The 21,272-nt window shown below is 41.6% G+C and overlaps 2 protein-coding genes across 2 annotated transcripts in view; both read left to right on the top strand.

Moving 5' to 3' along the window:
- The first annotated feature begins 458 nt into the window (after nucleotides 1–458).
- eloal (elongin A, like) lies at nucleotides 459–8,809 on the top strand. The gene is made up of 11 exons (XM_046355322.1): nucleotides 459–581; nucleotides 2,358–2,414; nucleotides 2,523–2,635; nucleotides 2,724–3,810; nucleotides 3,917–4,016; nucleotides 4,245–4,406; nucleotides 4,496–4,593; nucleotides 5,287–5,467; nucleotides 6,164–6,326; nucleotides 7,172–7,278; nucleotides 8,098–8,809. The coding sequence occupies exons 1-11, from the start codon at nucleotides 507–509 to the stop codon at nucleotides 8,154–8,156; spliced, it is 2,202 nt and encodes a 733-aa protein (XP_046211278.1). The 5' UTR covers nucleotides 459–506; the 3' UTR covers nucleotides 8,157–8,809.
- A 2,081-nt stretch (nucleotides 8,810–10,890) lies between these two features.
- LOC124040352 (leucine-rich repeat-containing protein 1-like) overlaps nucleotides 10,891–21,272 on the top strand; it is a 39,870-nt gene continuing 29,488 nt past the window's right edge. Inside the window, exon 1 of the mRNA XM_046357475.1 lies at nucleotides 10,891–11,464. Within this exon, the coding sequence (XP_046213431.1) occupies nucleotides 11,306–11,464 (159 nt within the window). The 5' untranslated portion in view covers nucleotides 10,891–11,305. The remainder of the gene's footprint in view (nucleotides 11,465–21,272) is intronic.

Below are 21,272 nucleotides of genomic sequence, written 5' to 3'. Positions count from 1 at the left end.
CTGCAGTCTCTAGAGAGTTGAAAACAGCAGGTCTGGGACAGATAGCACGTCCGGTGAACAGGTCAGGGTTTTAACTTGTCATATAGCATAGGCTACATTCAAATCCATCTCTCTGGCTTGATTATTATGGGTAGGGCCTAATTGTCAACCCAATGTAATAGCTCAAATAGACGTCATGGTTATCTGGTGATTCATTCGACTAGTGATAAAGTTCCGATTGCAAATGGAGAAAAAATATTATCATGAGAAGGAAGATTCTCAGACAACCGTGATGTCTAATGTGTCTTATGGATGTGTCATTTGTGACTTTAGGACCACATCATTTCATCTGGTCTGATGTAGAGGGGTCTTTTACAGTGACACTGACATCTGCTCACGTTCACTAATTGATATTTGGATAATTGGACATACCTCTTTAATAAAAAATACTTTGACACCGCCCCTTATATAACGTGACTGTGGTGCAGTAGCGCTTTCGGGTCAATTAATGCACGTGAGCCAACGTGATGGACGCACTTGACGTGTCGAAGAAAGTGCTGCAGTTAAAACTTCAGCTCAAAGAAACGACAGAATCAAAGAAGGTATTTTAGACGCACAAGTGTAATTGATTGTAGTTTTACGCCGGTTATTTATTGTACACTTACTCTACCTGGACAGTAATAAATAGATAGCCTTCTCGACTGAATCACAATTATTGTACGGTAGGCTAGTGATGGAAGCACTGAGGTTTACAAAATAAGTCACGTGGTCTATTTAAACATATTCCATGTCAGCAGGGCTGCTCCCCCAAATCAATTCATTAAATGCGTGTTTTGTTTGACACGTGCATGTTTGGAAGAGTTTATGAACAACTTTAACAACATGGGACTCTTGTGACTAAGTATATGCTGCTGGTGATTCGTTGTCTGTGCATGTGTGCAACAAATATTGGGGTAGGCGTGAGGAGTGTTATGGCAGGAAGTGCTGCAGCTAATGTCAAAGTGACGTCAAAAATTGCCTGTTCGAGTCACGTTGATTTTTTTAAAAATATTTTTTATTTATCTATTTTTTTTTGGGGGGGGGGCGATTTTTAGTTTACCCATTTCCTTACCTTAACACAATTCACAACCTTCTACGAAAAGTCACATTTGACATAAAATGCTTCCCGTCTAGTCAACCAGTGTGGAGTGGGGAAGATTGTTGGGGGGAATGAGCAGTGCTCTGGCGCTATAATTAACAACCCAGCCAGTTGCCCAACTTGCGGCTGCTGTCTGTCAACTCGGCGCTGAGTTGCGGAAACACTTACTGGAATAGTTATGTTTGAGAGAATTATGAATACAGATGAAACGTTTGCCACCTGTCACGCGAATACCTTGTTTCGGGTGTATCTTGTGTTTCTGGGTTGGATGTGAGGCCTCTGCTGCACACACGCAGTAGGCTACATACTGTAGGCAGCCACATTTTTACAACTGATGTGGATGCAGGCAAGCTGGGAGGGGATTGTCCCATACTACTTCAGAAATTTTGACTTTCTAGGAGTACTTGACTCGAACTGAAATAGGATCAGGTATTCACTTTGGGTGCTGTTACTGTTTCTATGTAGGTGCAGGAGCACCACAATAATTAAGAGGAACAGGACCTCAAGCAGTAGAACATTTTAGGTGCCGGTACTCTACTCTGGTGCGCTAATGTCCAAATCAAGCACTGCTTTCTAGTGAACTGAAACGAGGATTACCATATTGTGCATGTCTGTCCATTAGTTCCTGTTGCTGTTTCAGCTTTTGTTAACTTAAAAAAAACATTAATTTTTTCATACAAACTCTGCATGATCCCCCCCCCTGTGGTAGTTGTTCATGATAAACATGATCCCCCCCCTGTGGTAGTTGTTCATGATAAACATGATTCCCCCCTGTGGTAGTTGTTCATGATAAACATGATTCCCCCTGTGGTAGTTGTTCATGATAAACATGATTCCCCCTGTGGTAGTTGTTCATGATAAACATGATTCCCCCTGTGGTAGTTGTTCATGATAAACATGATTCCCCCCTGTGGTAGTTGTTCATGATAAACATGATCCCCCTGTGGTAGTTGTTCATGATAAACATGATTCCCCCTGTGGTAGTTGTTCATGATAAACATGATTCCCCCTGTGGTAGTTGTTCATGATAAACATGATCCCCCTGTCGTAGTTGTTCATGATAAACATGATCCCCCCTGTGGTAGTAGTTCATGATAAACATTTTAGGCGTTCTAATCGTGCAAGGACAGTTTTGTACAAATGTTTGGAAATGGGCACTATGTTTGCATCCTAATGTAAACTGAAAATGTATACCATATACAGTCTTTGGTTTATGCATAGCCATCTGTTTATCTTACAGGTCCTGAAAATCTTAAAGAAACTAAGGGAGTTGGATATAACCCTAGACATTCTTGCAGTAAGACACTCCTATACTTAAAATTGTGTGTGTGTTGCATGAAGAGTTGTGGTTTGCATGTGCCCATTTGTACTCAATTTCATGTATTTTTGTCTTGATTATGATTAGGAGACTGGAATCGGCAAAGCTGTGAACTCTTTGCGCAAGCATGGGGATGCAGGAGAAGCTGTTAGGCTATTGGTCAGTCACTGGAAGAAATTGGTTCCTAAAGAAACCTTGAGGTATTGTATTTAGCACACATGCTTTGGAATAATTTGAATAATTGTCCTGTGTTCATTACTAGAGTGTTTGAATTTCTCCCTCATACAGCCATACAGAGGACGCTTCGCAGAGCAAGCTTTTGGTAACCGATGCAGAGATTCAAAACCGTTCAAAAGAGGCATGCTCAAAAATAGAGGACCGAAGTCAAAATACTTCAGAAGATGAGCGTTTAAAAACCGATGCGGACAACCAAGATGATCCTACTTCAAGAGGGGTGCATTTGAAAACTGATGAGAAAAACAAAGGCACTTCAGAAAAAGAGCATTTGAAAACTGACAGAAATGAAGAAAGTTTGGAAACTGAATACAAAAACCAAGGTACTTCCAAAGATGAGCATTTGAAAACTGAAGACAAAAACCAAGGTACTGCAGAGATGTCTCATTTACAGGAAGTAGATGAAGACTCAAGTGAATTGAAAAATGATCATTTTAAAAGTGAGAAGGAAAACAAGCGTACTTGGAAGAAGGACAAGGATGAGGGGAAAAAACAGAAGGGGACACGAGAGTGTTTAATGGTTACTGGAAAAAAAAGTAGAAATTCTGAAGATGAAAATGTTGTGCTGCCAAACACAACATTTTCATCTAAGAGCAACCACAAGAAAGCCAAGTCGATTTCCAGGGAAGAATCTAACAACAATTCAGATAACGGAGGGAAATGTGGGATAAGGAGAGACTCCAATAGAAAAACACTGCCGTGTCCTAAACCATCCAGCGACGAGTCATCAAAATCTAAACCTGATAGAAAATGGACAGTTATTGACAAATCCAATGACCAAGACAACAAAAAAGTGAGTGACTCCCTAGGTTGTAATGGAGAGAGGCGGAAACCAAGTGAAAGAAATCAAGTCTGCCATGAAGACAAAAAGACTAAACAAGAGGGAAAATCAAAGACCAAAGAGAAAATGGCGATTGAGGACAAGCCGAATGGCGACGACGTCGAGTTGCCCTCCATGTCTTTTGAGTCTTTCTTGAGCTATGACATCAACACGCCTAAGAGGAAGAAAAAATCTGACAGTAAAAAAACACCTAAGAAACTTAAGACTGTTGAAAAAGAAGTAAAGGTTGTGAAGACACCCAGCACGAAAACCAATAAGCCGTTACCTGCGGCGACTGCAGATTTTTCACTGCCTAAAAAGGTACATTTGGCATGGAGTTGTAATGCATTGTAAATATTTTCATAAATGTTTTGAGGTGACATTCTGATTCAACAATGTTGCATTGATCAAAGACGTCCTTTTTAAGGCAATGAAGGGGTCTGTGATGGACTTGCTTAATATTCCATTGCCAACATTTCTACCCGAATATGACGAGATCTCCAACTTCAACTACTACGACAGGAAAAGTGAGTGTAAACTGTGGTATTTTTTTCCCCAAGGGTTTGTGATTGAGCAAGCTTTACAAACTTAATCTAACTCCACTGAACATGTAGTTGCATGTCATGACTTGAATCCTATTTTATCTTGCTATGTCAAATGCTGGGCTCCCTTGTTAGACCTTGGTCTCAATGGGACTCTCTGTTGAATTAATTATCAAATAAAGTATTTTCGGGGTGTTGTGTAATTTGTTTCAGTGGAAGAGAAATCTAAAGTCTTGGTCTCTGAGGGCCCGGTCTTCACTGGTCAAAGACTCAACCGGAAGATGCAGGTCTATTCTGGTGCAAAGTCCGCCTTTCTCCCAACCATGATGTCCTTGTACCAGCAATGTATCCGGGCACTGCAGAACAACATTGACTGTGAGTATGGCCCAGGCAGGGAACCTCAACACTCTTATGCAGGCTGTCCTTTGGATGGAGAGAATGTTAACGCTCTGATCTTTTCTTAGTGCTCTATGAGATCGGAGGGGTCCCATTTGAAATCCTTGAGCCAGTACTAGAGCGCTGTACACCCGATCAGCTGTTTCGTATTGAAGAGTGCAACCCGGTAAGAATCCCATTCTTAAGTTGATTTTGAGGAGGCCTGATTTAAGTGTTGTGCCTGCAAGGGTTAATGCTGGACAGGCCTCCCATCACTTTACCCCTGAGTGCCAACCTGCAAGTACTTCCTGTATGTCTGATAGTGCTGCATAGGTAATATGGCTTCACCATGGCAACTTGGTATAAAACAAATATTCTTACACCAATTTGACACTTCATAGATGTGAATACTGATGGCTTAGATTTGTAATGTTTGGTAAGAAATATGGGTACTGTGAGCAGATTTGCCATTTTCACTGATCAGCCAATACAGGTTGGTTGTTTAGCAAGAAAACTGACGTGCACGCTACTATGGGACAAAACACTTGGTTGGCTTAGATTATTTACAACATGTAAACTATATTTCAATGTTTAAATACATTTGCACAATGAGTGCTTGTCTCAAATACATTGTTATCGTTGTTGGTTGGCTAGCTAGCAATTTGTTTTGCCAAATTAGCATAGATATGACATTAGTCAACACCTCAACAAGACATGGTATCAAGAACAAGCTGACACGAGCCACCTACGATTCCCCACATGGCAGTTTCTCATTGTTGCTAGCTATCTGGCCATTCATAATCACAGGACTTCTGCCCCATTGAATCGTGCACATCGTTTTCTTGAAGTTGTCAGCTAAACCGTCTATGTTCTCTGACAGATGTATGTTGGATTGACTGATCACTTATGGGAGAAGCACTGTCAGCGGGACTTCAGGAATGCCCATCTAGAGGAGTACGAGTCCTGGAGAGAGATGCATATGAGGCTATCTGAGGAAAGGGAGAGGAAGCTCCAAAGACTGACTAAAACCATAGTCTCTGCCCATTCAGGAAAACCCAAAGGTTTGCTATTTCATCATGTTTTTGTATTGCTTCACATCATTCACAGGAAATCCTTGACATTCAAGTTATTGGACAGGTCAAAAAGTAACCCTAGATGTCTTACCATTCAGCCTTTGGACAGTGCTCATGCTCTGATGTCAAGTTATGCTACCTTTTAAACTGAGATCCTCCACTTTACAAACTCTGGTCTTGGGTTGAAAGGGACTGAGCAACAGATGGCCCAGTTGTTTTGAAGTGATCTGAGCAAGACTACCCCTTAATGCTGACCAGGCACTGGGTTAATGTCGACCTGGCCATCTGTCCCCCGACCAACAGAGGCTATGAATAGATCTAAAGGGTGACTGGCTACGGGGTTAAATCTAAACCTTGTCAATCTGTCATGGCCTCTGCTGGCCTTGTAGGGCTGGAGATTATGTAGAATAAAGCCTTTCCCATCACCGACTGGGTTTCTGTAAAATCCATATCTCCCCATTTCTAAAAGTAAACTAAATGCTATAGTGCAATTATTCCTTAATGTGTAAATTATTGTATTTTTATTATTGGGTCAAACATCTTTGGTTTGTCTCTCCAATCATATCTTAGACTCCACACAGTTGGCATATTCACTTACTTGTAGGTCTTTTCACTAATACTAGTTGTGGAATAAGAATTTTATCTTCTAAAATGTAATTTCTTCCCTCTTTCTCCCACTCCCAGGCCGGCAGGTGAAAATGGCGTTTATTAACTCTGTTGCCAAGCCGCCTAGAAATGTGAGAATTCAGCAAGAGATCCATGGAACTGCAAGACATCCACGAATCCAGCAGGAGAACAATGGACCTACTGGTGTTGTACTGCCGCCTCACCCACTGGACAGGCCCAGGTCTGTCCCCACCATCCTGTCATTCTCATATTGACCATGGTGACAAAGATGCCTAACTACAAATGTATATGCCAGAAAATACATTATTCTTGCTCCAAGTATGACAATCATACATCTTATGGAGTTGATATCCTTTGAATAATTTAGAATTTGAACTGAAATTAATTTTAATCAATATCTTGATGAACTGTAATGTTTTCCTAATATAATTTCATAAGATGGGTAACAACTCAATACTGAGCCTAATGTATGCACTAGAGGATCATAACACATGGTTGACATTCTACTACTCAATGGTTGACTCATGTCATTGTACTTTCATTGGTAGCTCAATCACCTGACCACGGACAGTGTTTATTTGTTCCCATGGTCTACGCTCTACTCCCCCAAATGAAAATAACCAGCAACGGTTGCTAAACAGAGCCATAACCTGGCTGTTAAGATCGTGGTAGTGCTAGATTAAACACCTTTCTCTCGAAGGGTGCCGGATAAACTGGTTTCATTCTGGTTAGTCATTCATTCTGCTTGTCCTCAGTTTTCCACTGCAACAAATCATTGTAATAGACATTGTTCACTAGACTTGACTCAATGCATTTGGCAGTATCAATACAACAAATGGTTTTAGACATTTCTGGTGGCGCTTTTGAACTGATGCTATTTAAACCGTTTAAAAAAACGGATTTGTTCAAACTCCAACATGTTTGTTAATCGTTTTCTGTCGGAGTATGGTTTACAGTTTCTCTAACAGTGTTATTAAATCATTTTTGTGTGTGTATGCAATTGGGATGTAACCGTAATGTAGACGCCATGATCTTAACACTGTGCACTGCCTCTCTCCTTCTCAGTGTCAAGGCCCAGGAAAACAGAGCCAGACCCTGCTATGTTGAACCTCCTAGGCCAAGCACCACTGTCTCTGGGACAAGCCAAGGACAAGATTCCCGCAAAAAAACACGTAAGTAGAATCACTTGGCACCTAATGGGTTAACAATACTTCACTACTGATTCATGAACAGTGTAATTGTATTGACATTATTTTTAACTTTTTACTCCAGGGACTGATTCCTTTTGTGAGGCTAATGGTAATATACGTGGATCAAATTGTACTTCTCCCATTTTGTGCATGCAGCTGTCGTAGGCCAGCAACTTCTAGTAGAAGTCAATGCTTGTGCCTTAATGCAGGATTACATTTTAACCAGCAGGTGATAAAGGTCTGCATTCCCACAAAGTGGGGGATTTGTGAGAAGTGAGTTTGACTGTTGGATTACATCAATACTCTGCTGAATTACTTTGTGTAGGAGTAGAAATGGCCTGTTCACAATGGCTACATAACATTTATTTGTTTTCCTTGAAATATACCAGCATCTTTCATTCGATTCAGAAATGCGTTTTGTCCTACAAAGACTTGGTTTATTCATTATGGAAACTGTTCACTCTTTATGAACCAAACGGAAGCAAACAGAGCAAAACAAGAGTTTCTACTGGACAAATTCAGATAGGTTCTGTTTGCTTCAGTTTACGCTGATTATGTTAACATTTCTTAATGAATACACCCCATGCCAATGGTATACAGAAGGTGTACTTGTGAAGAATATAGAATATCAAATATAGAAATCAACATCAGTCTGGCCGTTCATAATCCTAGACCGGTCAAATTAGCCTGTGGAACCAGCTTGATCAGTGTTAACCATTGTTTTTACTGTGAAATACACAGATGAGGCTTGTTACAGACTATGGCCAAGTTGCGAACGTTCTACTTCTTCTTTCTCTTGAGGGGTGGCACCTATGATGGCAAAGTCTCTGAAGGCCTTTAAAACGATGGGGCGTAGATGAAGACTAAGAGGATGGATGGACTGCTGGAAACTTGTGGATACAGGTGCATTGATTCCACTTCATGCCTTTTCACTATTCATTCCAGGCCAAATGTCCCTTGGCCTACTTTACTTTTTGAGACCAAATTGGAGCTTTAACTATACACTGAGTATACAAAACATTAAGGACACCTGCTGTTTCCATGAGACTGACCAGTTGAATCCAAGTGAAAGCTATGATCCCTTATTGATGTCACTTGTTAAATTAACTTCAATCAGTGTAGATGAGAGGGAGGAGATGGGCTAAAGAAGGATTTTTAAGCCTTGAGACATGGCTTGTGTATGTGTGGCATTCAGAGGGAGAATTGGCAAGAACGGTACGACATCCAGCCAACTTGACAACTGTGGAATGCTTTTGACTCTTTGTAGAGTCCATTCCTGACAAATTAAGGCTGTTCTGAGGGGTGGGGGGTGTGCAACTCAATATTAGGAAGGTGTGTTCTTAATGTTTTGTATACTCAGTGTAGCTATTGGGCCGGGCCGGGCCGTCTTTGTATGAAGTTTTTTGCCCATGCTGCTTGTAAAACAATTGCTGCATTTGATTGATGGGTATGTTTCAATGTTATTTGTTTTCATATTGTCAAACACTGAATTGCACTATTAAATATGATGAAAACCATGCATTGTTTTTGGCCTTTCATCTATTTGTGGACATGGCGCTAACTGCCAAAATAAAGGAAACCCCAACTGTGTCTTAATAGAGCGTTGGGCTTCAACGAGCCAGAGTCTGGGTCTCTACTGGAAGGATCCCACACCATTCTGCTGTGAGGAATTCCATTGGGTGTTCTGTTGATGGTGGGAAACGCTGTCTCAGGCCCAGCTCCAGATTCTCCCATAAGTGTTCAATTGGGTTGATCTGGTGACTGAGATGACAATGGCATATGGTTTACATGCTCATCAAACCATTCTGTAACCATTTGTTCCCTGTGGAGGGGGCATAGTCTTCTGATGGTGGCATAGCCATGGTAGCAAAAATACTTTAATTGCCCGCCCAGCTATTTTAAACATGACCCTAAGCATGGTAATTGCTTAATTCAGGAACCACACCCTTGTGGAACCGCCTGCGTTCGATATACATTGTATCCCTCATTTACGTAAGTGTTAACATTATTTTGGCAGATGCCTGTTATTTTCAGGGGGCTAGTGTTGTCATTTAGTATGTTCTAGTGCCTCTTAGTGGATAAGAGAAGAAAATGCAAGTGTTATGCCCATATTATCAACAATCTTTTTTTTTTCACCATCGAGTAGTGGTTCTCAACATTTTTTGTTACTGGACACAGGTGTCAAACTCATTCCATGAAGGCCTTGTATCTGCTGGCTTTTGTTTTTTTCCTTTAAATGAATACCTGGAAATTAAGAGCGGAGTTCCTTACTAATTAGTGACCTTTATTCATCAAGTACAAGGGAAGAATGTACCTGCAGACAATCGGCCCTCTGTGGAATGCGTTTGACATGTGCTGTACACAACACATTTGGCTCTACCCAAAATATCCCACCAACTGATCCCAATGCCCATGTTCTTATGAGTCTTCCCAAGTACCATCTGTGGGTATGCCAGGTACTAGTAGAGTTAACCCCAGGGTTGAGACCCGCTGACCTAATGTTCATCAAGTGAAGATGGATTCATCCTGAATTACTAAGGCAATCGATGACTTGAGTTCAGACTACGCCCTCACTATTTTGAAAATGGGTTCTATATTTGTATTCATTGCTTTTTGGTGGATGGACCTACATCAATGGTGCATTCAGTATGACAACTGTGTTCAATGGTTTAATTCAACAGAACCGGTACTGTACTGATCTTTACTGGTTGTAAAGAACTGTGTGGTTATGGTGGCCCAGAGGGCGATTGTGTATGAGTTTTGCGATATCTAATGGTCACACCCATATTGCTATAGCCAAATTTTAGAAAACAGGCATACCTCAAAGGCTGTTGAACTGTGTGCACTGTTCTTGGAAAGTGTTCAGTAGGCTACAAACTAATACAACGTAGTGAATGTTGAACCAAACTGAACGCACCCCAGATTTACATGTACATTTCTGACAGCTGCCCCATAAAGACAGATTCATATTTGACTTTAAAACAAAGCCGGGTGTCAATCTTGTTTGTATGTTACCTACTCTAAAGTGTGTATGTTTTTAAATTGAACCAACAACTAGGCAAGTAAGTTAAGAACAAATTCTTATTTACAATGACTACCAACCCCGGACAATGCTGGGCCAATTGTGCGCTGCCCTATGGGACTCCCAAACACAGCCTGGATTCAAACCAGGGACTGTAGTGACGCCTCTTGCACTGAGATCCAGTTCCTTTGACCACTACACCACTCGGGAGCATAACTCCCAGAATAAACTGTATTAAGAACAGAGTATTAAAGACAACTAGGATATTTCAGGCTAAAATAACACTGAGCTGAGGTACAGTAGGCCAACTGATGAAAGGCAACTGATTCAATCGTGATCCTCTCTTGCTTCTACTTTTCCAGAGGGTGTGAGTGAAACACAAAGGGAGGAGCAGTTAGGAATGGTGACGTCAGATTGAAACGAGGGAGTGAATGTTCCGGGTCAGAAACAGGGGTGTAATCATTAGTCCAAACAGTTGCAGAAACGTTTTGCAACTAAAACAAGAGTTTCTATTGGACTAATTCAGTTAAGTCCCGCCCATGTCGTTTCGTTTGCTTCCGTTTAAGAAACATTTGGCAACATAATGAGTACACCACTGGTCTGAGGGAAAAATAACTCTGGGACAAGGAAATCAGTAGGCTAGACGAAATAAGACCTAAACAGAGATGTGTTCTTTTTCGGGAGCCGATTAGAAAAACTAACATTCCAGAGGCGACGTGAGTAAAGAATAAAAAAACCAAGCCTACAAAAGTATTGAATGTGAGAGCGCCAGACACCGTTTTTATTCCATGGTGCCCATTGGTATTTATTTACGCCTGGGGGAGGTGGTTAAGATGTTTGCTTTGGAAATTCGTTCGACCAACTGCAATAAAGTGTTTGGCAAGCAATCTAGTAGCTAGGTGGCTGTATTCATTTGCGTCTTCCGTTTCTTTAATTGGACGTCTATTCGGGATATTTGTTAAGAACGGATTTTGCCATCACCCGGTGATGTTTCACTGTATACCTCTGTGGCGGTGCAACCGTCATGTTGAAGTGATCGATAAGCGGCACTGCTCTCTGTTGTACGTCCCGGATGAGATCTACCGCTACAGTCGGAGTTTGGAGGAACTTTTGCTGGACGCTAACCAACTCCGCGACCTGCCCAAGGTAAGCAGAATGTGTTTGCTAGCTGGCTTAACTAAAACTGTATTATGCATAGTTCACTGATGAGATGTAATGTTACGTGGTGTCATGTCAGGAAAAAAATAGTTGGACATTAAATGTAATCAATGACGAGTTATTTATCCATGGAAAATAACAACCTACAGTTTGAACAGGTGACTGGGGTACATTATTTCATTTCATGGGCACATAATCATTATACAATATTGCTATTCGTCTGGACTGGGCAGAGATCTTAAAACAAAAAAATGTTATTAATTTAACCTTTTATTTAATTCGGAAAGTCAGTTAAGAACAAATTCTTATTTACAATTACGGCCAAATCCGGACGACTCTGCGCCGCCCCATGGGACTCTATCACGGCAGGTTGTGATACAGCCTGGAATCGAACCCGGGTAATGACGCCTCTAGCACTGAGATGCAGTACCTTATTCCGCTGCGCCGCTCGGGATCCCTGAGCGGCAAGAAGGGATACAGCTTTTGTCAAATTAACATCATCAGGAGTATATATTTTTGGGGTTACGGTTGAGCTAACCATAACCTAATTATTCTAACCTACTGGGTGACATCCCAACCTGCTACGAAAAGTCAAATCTGACGTTAAAATGACAAGCTGGATCCCTTCTCGCCAAGACCCTGGACAGAGGACGCCCGCATGTCGTATTAATTTCCCATGTTTGGGACTGTTTTGAAATTATGCGCGCCCTATTATTTGGCAAACTGCAACACTTCTGCTGCTCCAACAAGTTACAATTTCTACTTTCAATTTAATCTTTATTATGGGGAAGACTAGTTGGCTACGCACGTCTTTATTGAATAGCCTAGCTACATAACAAACTAAAACAATCGATCAGCATGATTCACACTTGGCTGGCTGTGTAGAGATGATGGTACTGGTATTTGAAAGATAAAGGGCTCGTTCCATTTAAAAAATTTAAAAAAATCCAAACCTTTTTGGCTTCACCCCTTTTGATTTGATCGAAACCTCCCATAACATATTTGGCCATCGTAAAAGTGGTCAGACAGTGACTTTGGACCTGAAATTCAGGTCACAGTGCCAGAACATTCAGGAGATAGAGGTGCTCAAAGTTGACCCATTTAGCATACACCACCATGAGTCATCCATGACAAACAGGATTGTCAAACTTGAATAGTTTCTGGAAAGCAATGTATTCAGCAAACATGCATTTTCATCCCAGTCATCATTCTCTAAGTTTGCATGTCATTTCTTTGTGCGAGTGTTTGCGGGGAAGAGGGTTACGCCCTTACATTGCATTCCATGCAGTAAGATGGACCACAACCATTGTTGGTGTTCCTTCACATGCAACCAATACCATCTAGGCTAGCTAAATGAACTCCATATGAGTCCAACAGAATAGATTATCCAGGTAACTGTTGTACTGTGCTCTGCTCATTGTGTGGTCTCATCAGATTTGCTACCAAGGTGATGTAACACTTGCCTTGACACTAGACAGGCCTATAGTATGAGTGTGTTCACCATTGGGTTGTTGTGACAATGGTACAGCATGAAGAATTTAGTCTGTCTGTTTCAAGTTAATGAGTTGAGGAAAAGGCTGGCATAGGCTCTTTGATTTCTTCATCTGTATCTTGAGAAGTTCTCGATTGGACAAATTGGGATCATCCAGGCTGTATCACCTCCGGCCGTGATTGGGAGTCCCATAGATCGGCGTACAATTGGTCAAGCATCGTCCGGTTTTGTGCGGGGAAGGCTGTCATTATAAATAAGAATTTGTTCTTAACTGACTTGCCAAGTTAATTAAATCAAATTCTGATTTAACGTATCATATAGCTTTCTATATAGTCTACATAATAGTGTGATACATTTTTCTTCTTGAAAAGGAGTCATTGCAGAGAAAATGCAGAATGGGCTTTTTATCAACTTGTGGAAACATGAAACGGGAGTGAGTTGGCCACGTTCCTGTTTTTCCTCTTTTCCATCACTTTCTCATGAGTGTTGGCGAGGAACTCGTCTATAGAGAAATTAACCGTTTGGTGCACTACAATTGCCAGAAGATTTGTGTTAGTTTATTAGTGGTTAAATAAATCTCTGATTTTTTTGGAGGGGATAGCAAATGGTCAGGTAGTGAATGATTGGACAAGAAGTAGCCTAGATTTTGAGGATACTTATCAGGTGTTTCTTTCGTTGAGGAATCAAGCAAGGGATGTCTAACTGCATATACTTGCAGGCTAGCCTAACTTGTAGAACTAGCTGTGCCATTGTCAATAGAGATAGTGATCTCTCCAAGTCCTGTGAGTATATCTGTTGCCTATAGCCTAGGCCATAATTTCCCAAACTCGGCCCTGTCCTAGGCTATTTTACTTTTACAACTTCACTTAGCCTAAATAGTAGGAACTACAGGAAAAAGGGAGCTGTTCACCTAACCACAGCACAAGCCTACCACATCTCATTTTCAGATGTTGATCATTCTGCATTAGGCTGGTCTAGATATCAGTAGAAATTGATAGTTTGGGATTTTGATTATAAAGAGATGCCATAAGACATGACATTTTCAGAAATGCTTATTTGAGGTGAAAATTTGACAAATTAATAGGTTATAGCTTTATTTCCCCACGCCCTCTAAATTTATTTCCACACATTTGGCATAGGGTGGCCTAGGCTATTCAAAAGTCCCAATCACCAATGTGGAATTTAGTCTAACCTCACTAGACTAAAGGGCATAGGAGCCTAGTATAAGAAGCTACCTAGTTTGTTGAGCGATAAGATGCCGCCTTCTATGCTAGGTTAGTCATGTCTGATAGCCAGCAGGTCTGCTCTTCCTCACATTGAGCCATGAAAACAAGGAAGTTGTTAACAAAGGTGCAGTCAGTATCAGGGTGTTATGGCGCAACATGAGTCCTCCTTTGTTCTGTCAAGCTCTAGGCATCACCTTTGAAGTTTGCCATTGTCTTTGTTAAGTATTTACAGATGTGCTAACTTCGCCTAATATACCAAAGCCAGTCCTAATCAAAACTGTTCTTCTCGTCCAATTTTTAGCATTTACGATGTAGGCTAGCCTAGGTGTTGTCAACTTAGCAACACAGGCATCAAATTAGTAGTCTTAAGGCATCCGCATGCTTCCCAGCTGAAACAGTTCGAAAGAGTTAATTCAAATGTGACTTGTTTCAGGAAACTTGGTGTATTTTGCACATCACTACTTTACAGGAGAGCAGTGGTGGGAAAAGTACTCAATTGTCACACTTGAGTAAAAGTAAAGATACCTTAATAGAAAATGACTCAAGTGAAAGTCACCCAGTAAAATACTACTTCAAAATGAATTTTATTTGTTACATGCGCTGAATACAGCAGGTAGACTTACTTGCAAGCCCTTAACCAACAATGCCTTTTTTCAGAAATATAAGTGTTCAGTAAAAAATAATTAAAGCGCAGCAGTAAAATAAGTGGCGAGGCTATATATACAAGGGTACTGAGTCAATGTGCGGGGGCACAGGTTAGTCTAGATAATTGAGGTAATATGTACAAGTAGGTGAAGTTAAAGTGACTATGGATAGATGATAAACAAAGTAGCAGAAGTGTAAAAGGGGAGGCGCGGACAATACAAATAGTCTGGGTGGCCATTTGATTAGATGTTCAGAAGTCTAATGGCTTGGGGGTAGAAGCTGTTTAGAAGCGTTTTGGACCTAGACTCCGGTACCGCTTGCCGTGCGGTAGCAGAAAGAACCGTCTATGACTAGTGTGTCTGGACTCTTTGACCATTTTTAGGGCCATCCTCTGACACCGCCTGGTATAGAGGTCCTGGATGGCAAGACACTTGGCCCCAGTGATATACTGGGCCGTACGCACTACCTTCTTTAGTGCCTTGCGATCGGAGGCCGAGCAGTTGCCATGCCAGGCACTGATGCAACCAGATGCTCTTGATGGTGCAGCTGTATAACTTTTTGAGGATCTGAGGACCCATACCAAATATTTTCAGTCTCTTAGGCTTTGGCGTACCTTCCTCAATACTGTCTTAGTGTGTTTGGACCATGATAGATTGTTGGTGATGTGGACACCCAGCCCCATCGATGAGAATGGGGGTGTGCTCGGTCTTCCTTTTCCCCTAGTCCACAATCATCTCCTTTGTCTTGATCACATTGAGGGAGAGGTTGATATCCTGGTACCACACGGTCAGGTCTCTGACCTCCTCCCTAAAGGCTGTCTCATGAACGTCGGTGATCAAGCCTACCACTGGTGTCGTCAGCAAACTTAATGATGGTATTGGAGTTGTGCCAGGCCATGCAGTAATGAGTGAACAGGGAGTACAGGAGGGGACTGACCACGCACCCCTGTGAAGTCCCAGTGTTGAGGATCAGCGTGGCGGATGTTGTTACCTACCCTTACCACCTGGAGGCGGCCTGACAGGAAGTCCAGGATCCAGGTGCAGAGGGAGGTGTTTAGTCCCAGGGTCCTTAGCTTAGTGATGAGCTTTGAGGGCACTATGGTGTTGAACACAGCTGTAGTCAATGATAAGCATTCTCACATAAGTGTTCCTTTTGTCCAGATGGGAAATCGCAGTATGGATCGCAATAGAGATGGCATAATCTGTGGATATGTTGGGGTGGTATGCAAATTGGAGTGGTTCTAGGGTTTCTGGGATAATGGTGTTGATGTGAGCCATGACCAGCCTTTCAAAGCACTTCATGGCTACAGATGTGAGTGCTACGGGTTGGTAGTCATTTAGGTAGGTGACCTTATTTTTCTTGGGCACAGGGACTATGGTGGTCTGCTTGAAACATGTTGATATTAGACAGTCAGGGACAGGTTGAAAATGTCAGTGAAGACATTTGCCAGTTGGTCAGCGCATGCTCAGAGTACACGTCCTGGTAATCCATCTGGCACTGCGGCCTTGTGAATGTTGACCTGTTTTAAAGGTCTTACTCACATCGGCTACGGAGAGCGTGATCACACAGTCGTCCATAACAGCTGATGCTCTCATGCATGCTTCAGTGTTGCTTGCCTTGAAGCGAGCGTATAAGTATTTTTGCTCATCTGGTAGGCTGGTAGGCTCGTGTCACTGGGCAGCTCGCAGCTGTGCTTCCCCCTTTGCAGTCTAATAGTTTGCAAGCCCTGCCACATCCGACGAGCGTTGGAGCAGTACGATTCAATCTTATTCCTGTATTGACGCTTTGACTGTTTTGATGGTTCATCGGAGAGCCAAGCGAGATTTCTTATAAGCTTCCGGGTTAGTCCCGCTCCTTGAAAGCGGCAGCTCTACCCTTCAGCTCAGTGCGGATGTGGCGGAAAGTCTAAAAGTATTTGGTTTAATTTAGTTAAATATCCAAAGTACATAAAATTGCTAAAATGTACTTAAGTATAATTTTTTTTTCCCGGATAGCCAGGGGCACACTCCAACACTCAGACATACTTGACAAAATAAGCATTTTGTGTTTCGTGAGTCCGCCAAATCAGAGGCAGAAGGGATGACCGGGGATGTTCTCTTGATAAGTGAGTGAATTGGACCATTTTCAATTGGCTCTCCTGCAGTGGGCGAGAATGATCACATCTCATCAGTGGATGGCTGGATGCCAGGAGAGTTTTACATGCGCAACAGCTTGGAGCAGACATTTTCTCTCTCTCCCCTATTGAAAAAGCTACGGTCTGGTTGAAATTATTGATTATTTATTGTAAAAAGAACCTGAGGATTGATTATAAAAAAAGTTTGACATGTTTCTACAAACTTTCCGCATACTATTTGGAATTTGTCTGCCCCGTCGTGACTGCTCGAGCCTGTGGATTTCTGAACAAAACGCGGCAACCAAATGGAGGTATTTTCGATATAAAATAATCTTTATGGAACAAATGGAACATTTATTGTGTAACTGGGAGTCTCGTGAGTGCAAACATCAGAAGATCAAAGGTAAGCGATTCATTTTATTGCTTTCCTGACTTTCGCGACTAATCTACTTGGCTGCTAGCTGTTTGTAAAGTTTTGTCTGCTGAGAGAGATGTCCTAACAAATGCTTGGATAGCTTTTGCTGTAAAGCTTTTTTGAAATCTGACACGCCAGGTGGATTAACAAACTAAGCTGTGTTTTGCTATATTGCACTTGTGATTTGAATGAAAATGAAATATTTTTAGTAATTTAATTTGAATTTGGCGCTCTGCAGTTCAGCGGATGTTGACAAATGATCCCACTAACGGGATGGGTGCGCCAAGAAGTTAAAACACCTGATTTTACTAGTTAGCTGCACAACAATGCCTTAACTAGCTGAATCAGATATGCTAATTTAGGGTTGGACTGAACCTCCAGGACAGTAGATCTCCAGGAAGGGGTTGGTCAACCCTGGGTCTAATGTTAGCTAGCTAGCTAACATTGAACCTGGTTCGTTAGCTACCTGCAGATTCATGCAGGGTAGTAACATTTACTTTATGGTTAATTATTTAGCTAGCTATGTCTTAAAATGGTCAGTGAGCTGTTCTCTCATGTGTCTGGAAGTAGCTAGTCAACGTTAGTTGGGGAGCCTGACTGCTGCTGTTAGGTCAGAACGCTTGGATCAACCCTACTTCTCAGCCAGAACGTCCAATGTGTGCTCTGAGAGCTAAATGCTCTGAATTTACGAATGGACAAACTGACAACCCTCTGAGTTTACATTAATTAATTTACAAATACACCCGTAGTATAAACCAGCCTTTAGTCTTGAAATCTTTGTTTTTTTTAGTACATGGCCTCACATGTGAATCCGTAAATAGATGGGCAGGGCTAAGGCTTAAGAGGGTGTGAACAATGTTGTCTGGGTGTAGACAAAGCGGAGCTTGCCAGTAGGTTTACCAAAACATTCAAGGGCCATTTTCTCAAGTGCGGTTACAAGTATATCAACTTTCAAAGCAGAATTACTTTCCCATTGTTCCTAAACTGTAGTGTATGATATGCCATTTTCTAGCTCTGAGTCTACTTTTATCCAATGTAAATACACCATTTCAAATTTTGCTACATGAGATCGAGCCGGTCGGTCACTTATGACTAGAATTTGTGACGGGTTTTTTTTCTCCCCGTTTTGGACGTTGGTACGTATTTTTTTTCCTGGCTGTTCAGGCATGCTAGTTTTTCTCGAGGTCAGCCGAAGTTTGTGAGCTGACGTCTACGCCCCTTCGTTCGTGATTGGTCAACTGTAGGGATTCTTCAATGAAGTATTTTGTCATTCAACAAGAGAGATACTGCACCAAACATCTTAGTCACACAATTTTGCAAAAACGTCATAATTTGGTCTGTTTGAGATACCGCAAGAAATCTGTCATTAATTAGGCTATCTAAGATTCATTCTGACTATTTTGAGGAAGTGTATACTGGCTTTGGTGTCTCAATGTTCATACAGTACTATTTGCTTGAAAAACGATAAAACGCACAAGGTCTTTTAAGAGTATGCGAGGACACTCGTTCTGTTTCGGGTATACTTCAGCTAGCCGCCGGCTAAACTTAACCATGCTGACACCTTTTAGTCCTCATAGAGCACACCGTAATGTCTTCATCTAGGGCAGGGATTATCAACTCAATTTAGCCGCTGGACATTTGTTAAATTGTATAAAACATTGGAGTGGATGGTCGACTGCAAATTGACCAAAAGAAGTCCAAACAGATATTTAACTTAAACATAATAATTTCAAACCTTGCTTACATTTGTATACGATCACATATCTGTTTTATGCATGGGAACAGATTTCCAAAAGGAAAATCACTGAGCTGATTTGCAGGTGTTTTTAGTCTTCTGTCCACCCCCCCCCCCCCCCCCAAAAAACAAGATTTTTTTTTGTTTGTTTTTTTTTTGCTCAGAACTTGGGGTGCCGATAGTTGGGAACCCTGATCTAGGTGATAATTTCCCCTTGAAAACTATGAAAGATGTTGTAGAAAGTAACCACGTCAAATGGCTTGGAATGTTTGACAAACCCCTTTACCCCTAGCCATTCTGGTTTGTTTAACTTCTTGGGGCCCCTCATATATATAGGCTAGACGGAGTCGGTACCGGTAGTTTGTTAGGTTAAGTTAATGAATTTTGGCTTCTGTTTGAACAAGTCGTCCTTGAGCATCTATGACTTTGAATGGTCTTAATCAGGCTTGTTCAGTTTAGTTTAGAGAACCTTTGAGCTAGGCCACAGGGAATATGCCTAGGTTAAACTAGGCTAATTGTAGGCTAGTTTTTTTTCTTCAGTTTTCAAGTTAATACCTTTGGCTTTGGGTAATGTCCTGTGCAAGGTACAAGATAGACACTGAACTTAAATCTAAAGAACAGCTTAAATCATGAAATAGGCTATCTCAAACAGACCAAATTAACAGATCACTCTAACCCTGCTATGCTGTTCAAGCTGAGGAGTTCAACTGTGTTGTCTACTAGATTTTTATTTAGTTATTTATCTATTTTTAAACAGGAGCCTTTCCTTTTGTAAACACACTGGTATAGAGACAAATAGAAAGTTTAGTTTGTGGGAGTCATTAGGATACACCTCAGTTGAATTTAGGATAAGTCAATATTTGGGTTAGAGTGGGGAACGGTATATTGTTTCAGTTTTCATGGTGCCAATCAAATCATTCTAATTGTATTTGTTTTGTACATATATATTTTGCAGATGTTATCGGAGGTGCAGTGAAATGCTGGTTCCTAACCCCAACAGTACAGTAATACCGAACAATACACAAATCCCCAAAATAAAGATATCAGGATGAGCAATATCTATCTGAAATATAAATATACACACAACAAAAATATAAACTCAACATATAAAGTGTTGGTCCCATGTTTCATGTGCTGAAATAAAAAATGCACAAAAAGCTTATTTCTTTCATTTTATGCACAAATGTGTTTTCAGCCCTGTTTGTGAGCATTTCTCTTTTGCCAAAAATAATCCATCCACTTGACAGGTGTGGCATATCAAGAAGCAGATTGAACAGCATGATCATTCCACAGGTGCATCTTGTGCTGGGGACAATAAAAAGCCTGTTTTATCACACAACACAATGCCACGTCTCTAGTTTTGAGGGATGTCCAACTGGCCTCTCAACCATAGACCACATGTAACCACGCCAGCCATGGATCTCTGCATCCGGTTTCTTCACCTGTGGGATCGTCTGCGGGGGGATGAGTGAGGAGTATAAAGTCCTTTCGTGGGGAAAAACTCATTCTGGTTGACTGTGCCCGGCTCCCCAGTGGGTGGGCCCGGCTCCCCAGTGGGTGGGCCCGGCTCCCCAGTGGGTGGGCCCGGCTCCCCAGCGGGTGGGCCCGGCTCCCCAGCGGGTGGGCCCGGCTCCCCAGCGGGTGGGCCTATGCCTGCCCCCGGCTGCACCCCTGCCCAGTCATGTGAAATTCTTAGATTTGGCCCTATGAATTTATTTAAATTGACTGATTTCCTTAAATGAACTGTAACTCAGTAAAATCTTTGAAATTGTTACATGTTGCGTTTTAATATTTTTGTTCATTGTTTGTGTTTTTTATGGACAATAATATGAATAGAAAATGTGTGTACAGCAGTACTTCTAACCTATAGGATGAGTTGGGGGCGTGCCGTGGGGGGTGAACGAAAGCCTAACCTGCCGTTCCTGTTTCTGACATTGTACTCTGGAACGGCTGATTCAACTTGTTGTTGGGACATTAGAACAGACCAAGGCCTAGTCTATATTTATAATGAACAGAATAGAGGCTTGTATGCTCCTCTTTCTGTCTGGTCATAAGGTTGTTTCAGGTCACGACAAACATGAGATGAAACCTTTGTTAGTTTAATCTAGTGCTGTCTTGTCTGGGTGTGTCTGTCTTGTGTCTCTGTCCCATGAATACCTGTTTTCAGTCC

The sequence above is a fragment of the Oncorhynchus gorbuscha genome, linkage group LG07 (assembly GCF_021184085.1).
Source record: "Oncorhynchus gorbuscha isolate QuinsamMale2020 ecotype Even-year linkage group LG07, OgorEven_v1.0, whole genome shotgun sequence".
Classification (NCBI taxonomy): Eukaryota; Metazoa; Chordata; class Actinopteri; order Salmoniformes; family Salmonidae; genus Oncorhynchus; species Oncorhynchus gorbuscha.
Note: the sequence above shows the minus strand (reverse complement) of the source record. Positions and strands in the feature narration are given on the sequence as shown.

Excerpts from the sequence above, each read along its gene's own strand:
- eloal (XM_046355322.1), top strand. The coding sequence starts at position 507 with ATGGACGCACTTGACGTGTCGAAGAAAGTGCTGCAGTTAAAACTTCAG. Across the intron at positions 2,636-2,723 it reads GTTCCTAAAGAAACCTTGAG|CCATACAGAGGACGCTTCGC; the intron begins GTATTGTATTTA and ends TCCCTCATACAG. Across the intron at positions 4,594-5,286 it reads GTATTGAAGAGTGCAACCCG|ATGTATGTTGGATTGACTGA; the intron begins GTAAGAATCCCA and ends GTTCTCTGACAG.